Here is a 7,913-nt window from a genome sequence, read left to right as displayed (position 1 = left end):
ATTTCATGGTATAACTTTGGTATGCTTGGACCTAGAGTCTTCAAACTTGACATGAAGGTTGGCCAGGATTAACAGATGACCACTGGTCATTTCAAGGTCATTCATTTGAAGGTCAAGGTCACTGTGACCTTCAATATAAAAAATGTTAAAGTTCTTATAACTTTGGTATGCTTGGACCTAGAGTCTTGAAACTTGACATGAAGGTTGGCCATAACTAGTTAGTAACCACTGGTCATTTCAAGGTCATTCATTTGAAGGTCAAGGTCACTGTGACCTTGAATGTAAAAATGTTAAAGTTCTTATTTCATGGTATAACTTTGGTATGCTTGGACCTAGAGTCTTCAAACTTGACATGAAGGTTGGCCAGGATTAACAGATGACCACTGGTCATTTCAAGGTCATTCATTTGAAGGTGAAGGTCACTGTGACCTTCAATATAAAAATGTTAAAGTTGTTATAACTTTGGTATGCTTGGACCTAGAGTCTTGAAACTTGACATGAAGGTTGGCCAGAACTAGTAAGTAACCACTGGACATTTCAAGGTCATTCATTTGAAGGTCAAGGTCACTGTGACCTTGAATGTAAAAATGTTAAAGTTGTTATAACTTTGGTATGCTTGGACCTAGAGTCTTGAAACTTGACATGAAGGTTGGCCAGAACTAGTAAGTAACCACTGGACATTTCAAGGTCATTCATTTGAAGGTCAAGGTCACTGTGACCTTGAATGTAAAAATGTTAAAGTTCTTATTTCATGTTATAACTTTGGTATGCTTGTACCTAGAGTCTTCAAACTTGAAATAAAGATTGGCCAGTACTAGAAGATGACCACTGGTCATTTCAATGTCATTCATTTGAAGGTCAAGGTCACTGTGACCTTAAATGTTAAAATGTAAAAATTGTTATAACTTTGGTATGCTTGGACATAGAGTCTTCAAACTTGACATGAAGGTTTGCAAGCACACTTAGATGACCACTGGTCATTTCAAGGTCATTCATTCTAAGGTCAAGGTCACTGTGACCTTGAATGTAAAAATGTTAAAGTTCTTATAACTTTGGTAGGTAAAAATGTTAAAGTTCTTATTCCATGTTATAACTTTGGTATGCTTGTACCTAGAGTCTTCAAACTTGACATAAAGGTTGGCCAGTACTAGAAGATCACCACTGCTCATTTCAATGTCATTCATTTGAAGGTCAAGGTCACTGTGACCTTCAATGTTAAAATGTTAAAATTGTTATGTATATGCATGCATTCAAAACATAACACAAGGTTTGCTCATGCCTTGAAAAGTACTTACATTTCATTTTGACCTTTGAACAATATTTCAGTAATTTAAGTATTGCATTGACAAAAACACGAAAGGTACTTTCCTGTCATTTAAATCAAAAATCCGGCTTCAATGCGGTCATCTCCGACCGCGGAACTCTTGTTTTGATATTTGTAATGAAACAGTAATACTGAACATTAACCATGCTCTTATATAGCCATTATATGCATCTTTTGACGATTTTAAAACCTAAAAATTATAAAGCGTTGCAACGCGAAACGATTGAATAATTTGGAGAGTTCTGTTTTTGTCGTTAAATTTTGTTAAACTACGAAGATTGCTTATATAACGTATAAAATACGTCAAGAATGTGTACTCGGCGGAATAGCTCAGTAGGCTAAAGCGTTTTTACTTCAGGACTCTGGCAGGACTCCAGGGGTCACTGGTTCGAAACCTGCTCCGGGCAATGTTCTTTTCCTTTTTTAAATTTTATTCTTGATTTTTTACTGGTGCTTTTACGATCCAATGATTATATTTATCAATATAAAGCATTTAATGAATAAGTTAAAAAATGCCAAAATCTGTGAAAAGGCCCCTTTAAGAATGAGTTAACAGTTGAAATTGTTCACAGTTTATTAAATGGATGTTTTGCTCCACTGTGCACACCATACTGTGTTGAGCTTTGTAATTGTCTTTAATAGTCATTTGTCATCAGCTTTTACCCAGTAAAAACTTCATCAGCCACATTGATGGGTCAATAATCATCAAACGTGCTTGCACTGTTTATTTCAACTATATTTTGGAGGAAATAGTTCATATCGAATAGTACGAAAATGAACCTGTGGCTGCATAAGACAAAGGTCGCTTAAATCAAGTGGTCGCATCCACAAGATTGACTGTACATTAGTTGACAGAGGGGCATGCATATTTTACCAACATCTCTTTTCCACATAAATTTCCATATTTAAGTACATTTATCTCTGTTTAACCACTTGCAGTTAGAGAAAAAGTACTAACCCTGTTGTTATTTATTATCCAATGCAAAATTATTATTTTGGTGAATACATTAAAATGAAACCAATTAACAAAACTGGTAAACTTTCACATGTGTTATTTTCTTCTATCCTGTCTAGGAGGCAGCGTAAACTCTTCTGTAGCAGTGTCGGCCACTCCTGTCCTTGCTGGGGGTATCTCCTCTCTACCAAACAGTGCTACTGCTTCAGCCCAGTCTTAGAACACACTTGTGCTGACATTTACAGAGCTTATTACTATAGCAATGTGTGTCTGTTGTCACTCCTATCAACTTGAGTTGCTACTGCAGTCACCGTCACTATCAGTATTGACTATGTGCTGTAATTTATAAAGATCATAATTATACATGTACCGCTATAATAAGGTGACCTGCAAATTTCTAAATTGTGCAGTCCAGTTTATGTTGTCATTGTTATGCAGCTTAAAACAGTAGCTTGATTTGGATTACATCATTTTAAATGCAAAGATTATCTGTCTGAGGAATGTGAGAAACGATAATATAAAGGCATGGCCATGAATATGATTATGTTTCATCTTTAAAGATGCAGAAAGATGGGTTTCATTGTTTTAGCTCCACTATTCACCCAATCTTCCAACCTATACTTCTCACCCAAATGTTGGCATACATATATTGCTATGGTGAATGTAAACTTGCAACATTTTAATCACTGTTTCTAGACAGGCATTCAACTAAAAATTCATTTTGTGTTTTGGGGTTACTGTTTGAGGTCACTGACCAATTTCCATAACTCTGACCTGCAATTAAGCACAATTATCCGCTTTTTGTACTTAAAAAATTTTGGTAAGCATTTGTATTGAACAACTATCTCTAGATGAAAAGCAGACCTAGTATAGAGTTGCATTTAGGGCCATTTGGTTGAAGGTCAAGGCAACTGCTGTTTTCCTGAATAACTTCATTTATAATGTATTGTACAGATATTGTGTGGGAAGTTGTTTACAAGCTGATCCAGCGGGGATTGTGTTTTGGGCCAGTGGCGTGAAGGTCACTTTTAATAAAAATAGACACAAGTGTTTCTGCTCTATGACTTCAGTTTTAATGCAGGTATTGTACTGTAATTTTGTTTGTAGGTAGCTAACATGCAGATCTAAGGTGGGTTTGCATTTGGGGCCAGTTGGATCAAGTTATGGTAACTGTTACTAAAATAAATAAAGTTTTGTTCTGCTCTATGACTAGAGGTTGGATGGAGGTATTGTGTTGTGAATTTGTTTGTTGGTAGCTTAGTTGCACAATTTGCTTTCAATCTAGATTAAATTCAACTAAATACATTGTTAAATAGCTAAAAATCTATCTTTTGGCATTTTTATATTTTTCGTTATTTATAAATTTTTATCTTTGAGTTCACATATACTATTCTACTACTACTTCTACAGCTATTAAACTTTAAATTTGTCTTTGTGGTCGTTATAACAGGTGACTGTAACAAAATGTACACTTTACTATCGAACTGGTAAAATGTAGTCGAGAGTGCTTTCTTGGGAAAGCTTTTGATTTGGATTTTTATGCCCCCGGATCAATAGATTGGGGGTATATTGTTTTTGTCCTGTCTGTCATTCTGTCCCAAAACTTTAACCTTGGTCATTACTTTTGCATTATTGAGGATAGCAACTTGATATTTGGCATGCATGTGTATCTCGTGGAGCTGCACATTTTGAGTGGTGAAAGGTCAAGGTTATGCTTCAAGGTCAAATATATGGCTTCCAAGCAGCGCAGTAGGGGCCATTGTGTTTCACATAGGCCTAGTTTCACAAACACAGCTCTTGTTTATTTTTATTGTTTGAATGATATTTTGTACTGTAAGAATGAGTTAACAGTTGAAATTGTTCACAGTTTATTAAATGGATGTTGTGCTCCACTGTGCACACCATACTGTGTTGAGCTTTGTAATTGTCTTTAATAGTCATTTGTCATCAGCTTTTACCCAGTAAAAACTTCATCAGCCACATTGATGGGTCAATAATCATCAAACGTGCTTGCACTGTTTATTTCAACTATATTTTGGAGGAAATAGTTCATATCGAATAGTACGAAAATGAACCTGATGTTACAAGTACAGGATCACAAGGAGTCACCAGACTTAAAAAGCATGTAAATGCGCTAAGAAAGTAGTTGTTCCTTTGTCACTTTGGTAAGTGCTGACGAACCTTGTGGCATTGTTTTTGAAATATGAAATTATAGAGTCCTGCAGCATTATGGCATGAGTATTACAGAGTTATTACAGCATGGTTCCACCAGCTTCCAGCCACAGTTTGCTTAGCTCATGGGGAGGCGGAAAACGACAATGGGCGAGGCATGGTATGGTATTGCGCAAGGGGGGGTTAGAGGGTTTGGGTTAGTGTTAGGGGTCGGGTTAGGGTTTGGGTTAGCCTAAACCCAACCCTAACCCGACCCCTAACCCTTACCCTAACCCTTTTTTGGGGTTATCACCCCTGACCATGCCTCGCCCGTTGTAGTTTTCCGCCTCCCAGCTCATGCACTATCCTGCTTTTGAGCGGCAGCTTCAGCTTGTAGTACTTGATGTATTAATGGATGTTCTAGACTTAAATCAACAGTAAAAATTCTAGTTTTTCAACTTGGAACAAATGTATTTTGTGCAATATATCTGACCTTTCAACAAATGTGCATGTGTTTTTGTGAGAAGCTATCATCCTGAAGTGTGGATACTCTTGTCATTTTAAGTCGTATTCAAGTATGAACAGTTGGCTGCAATAATTTAGTATTTCACCACAAGGTTTTCATTAAACATAGATTATTTTTCCAAAAGATGCTTAACAGCTTTACATCTGTTTGTCTGTAAATAAACATATTTTTAACCAGGTTTTCCGAAGGAAAAAACTGGTTATTAGATTGGCGAATGCGGGCGGGCTGGCTGGCTGGCTGGCGGGCGGGCGGAACAAGCTTGTTTGGGCCATAACTTTGTCGTTCATTGTGAGATTTTAAAATCATTTGGCACATTTGTTAACCATCATTAGACGGTGTGTCGCGCAAAAAAATTACGTCAATATCTCCAAGGTCAAGGTCACACTTTGAGTTCAAAGGTAAAAAATAGCCATAAATGAGCTTGTCTGGGCTATTACTATGTCATTCATTATGAGATTTTAAAATCATTTGGCACATTTGTTCACCATCATGGGAAGGTGTGTCGCACAAAAGAATCACGTCAATATCTCCAATGTCAAGGTCGCCACGACTAAAAATAGATTTATTTTAAAACAAACTTACAAAGGGGGTTAATATTGTTTGTTCATTTAAAAAGTTCAGTTTGAGTTGTCTCCCTTTATCAGATTTTTTTTCACAACGAAAACCTGGTTTTGTGACAATTTTGTCCCTTGTTGTTTGTTAAGCATGCAGGAGTGGCAGCATCAATAGATTTCCAAACTGTCATGAATGGAACTATATGCATAATATATCCTTTACCCGACTCGAGTTTGCTCTTTTATCAAAGTCCCTGTTGCTATTAAGAGACCAAACGCAATATTGTAATGGAACTCCATTCGTAGATACTATATACCAGTAGCTAGACATTGCATGAAGTAGCACAACCATATTGGGTTAGTGTGATCACGGTCACTTGTTTTGAAAATAAGAGACTTTATTGCTTGAGAATTAATTTAACTTTGTTTAATACCAAAACAAATGGTGTGTTTTAAATTGCTGGTATATGTTGAAGAACAGTCTACTTGACTGTTCTCCTACTGCTCTTATTTTTCCCTAAAATTTTTACAGAAGCACCGGTAGCTGGTGTATCACTGGTTGCTAACAATCTTGGCAACGGCAACTGTTCCTTAAAATATCAATTAAAAAAACAGCTCAAAAATGCCCTTATAAGTTCTTAGTAGCGGAGTACTTTAAAATATAACTGGCTTGCTACTCAATTTTGTTTTTGGAGAACACTGGTACATGTCTGTGTGGATTTACAATTAACCAACATTGTTTATTTGTCCTGTTAGAATTGAGGTATATCGCTCCAACTTTTTTCTTTTCTAATGTTCTCAATTCTTTTTTTCATGCTTTAAGTGTTTTAAGATCACCTGAGCACAGAATGCTCATGTTGAGCTATTGGGATACAGAGATGTCTGTCATCTGTCTTTCCATCAACATTTTCTTCCCACCTTATTTCTTGAACCCATGGGCAGAATTTCACAGGAATGTTGCATGGGTGGTCGTATATAAAAAAATGTATCATCCCAGACTGTTGATTAATTAGGTTGTTAGACCCAAAAAGGGGATGTTAAAATTTGACTTCAAAAATCTCAAACAGGTATGTTACGTTATATTGTGGCCCTCTACGAAGTTTGTTAACATAAATCTTCAGGTGTCTTAACTGGCCTCACTCTGGGGGTCACACATTTTAAATAAACTTATATTGGGAAAACCTTTTAAAATATCTAAAGTCCATATCTTTTATATTTGATATATAAGCATCATCTTGAAATCCTCCACATCATGCCCCTGGGAGTCAAAAGTGGCCTTAGTTCAGGATCACCAGTTTGTCCTCTGGGACAGCAAGGTCCAGAGGTTTGATATTTAATAATGTAACATCAGATAGTGTTCCTCTACAAAGTTTTTTCAAATTATTTCCTTTATGTCAAATCTGGCCACGTGCCGTTTGTCTTTTAGTCTTTTAATATAGCAAAACAACTTAAAACATTTTCTTCTTTAAAATAACAAGGTTTGTACGTGTTATGTTTGGTACGTAACATCAGATAGTGGTTCTCTGCTTAGATAATTAAAATTATGCCTCAGGGGCTAAAATTGGCAACATCCATGTAGTGGTGTGTAATGTTTTATGTAGACTCGCATGTTTAACTTACTCCCCTGTCATGAAAAGTAGCCCAAACCAGGGGTCTTTCGCATTTTACAGTTTTTCAGGTGAGCATTTAATGATCATTAGGGTCCTCTTGTTAATTACAGGTTTTTATTAAGTTCTAGGTTTGATTTTGTGTATGCAAAATGTGGAGTTAATAACATGTTAGGAGACAACTATCTTGGTGCTGCTATGAAGACTTGCTAATTTTTTATATATTTTACTTATTTGCAGGCACTCATTGGTTGTCAACTTGTATTTCAATTTATCATGTGTATTATGTTTCAAACTATATTTATATGACTGTAAGTTTAGTTAAAAATCATTATATGAAGGATACTTGATTGTTGTTAGGGGTAATTTGTTCTATGTTTTGCATTTGAATGGGCGCTGATGTGCCTCTCATAGTCTGTAAAGAATGAATGATGATGTGACTATAGCTAATAAAGTACTTTGTAAACTGATTAAATTTGATTCTCTTGTCAATACAGCCTAACAAAAGGTGAAAAAGCCATGCACAAAAAATAAACTTTTTCTGTCAAATCATTATACCCCCACAAACGAAGTTTAGGGGGGTATATAGGAGTGAGCTTGTCTGTTTGTTGGTCGGTCGGTTGGTCAGTATTAAGTTTCCGCTCTCTAATTCAAGTTGTTTCCATCCAATCTTCACCAAACTTGGTCAGATGTTGTATCTAGATGATGTCTAGGTCAAGTTCGAATATGGGTCATGCCGGTTCATAAACTAGGTCACAGGGTAACTAAGTGTGTTTTAAACATTGAGCATGGTGTC

The 7,913-nt window shown here is 36.2% G+C and overlaps 1 protein-coding gene across 1 annotated transcript in view; it reads left to right on the top strand.

Moving 5' to 3' along the window:
• The window catches only part of LOC127843996 (casein kinase II subunit alpha-like), a 154,509-nt gene extending 146,917 nt beyond the window's left edge, over window positions 1-7,592 (top strand). Inside the window, exon 12 of the mRNA XM_052373958.1 lies at window positions 2,399-7,592. Within this exon, the coding sequence (XP_052229918.1) occupies window positions 2,399-2,499 (101 nt within the window). The 3' untranslated portion in view covers window positions 2,500-7,592. The remainder of the gene's footprint in view (window positions 1-2,398) is intronic.
• Window positions 7,593-7,913: the final 321 nt, after the last annotated feature.

This window comes from Dreissena polymorpha, chromosome 9, assembly GCF_020536995.1.
Source record: "Dreissena polymorpha isolate Duluth1 chromosome 9, UMN_Dpol_1.0, whole genome shotgun sequence".
Classification (NCBI taxonomy): Eukaryota; Metazoa; Mollusca; class Bivalvia; order Myida; family Dreissenidae; genus Dreissena; species Dreissena polymorpha.
This window is presented reverse-complemented; position numbering and strand designations above follow the sequence as displayed.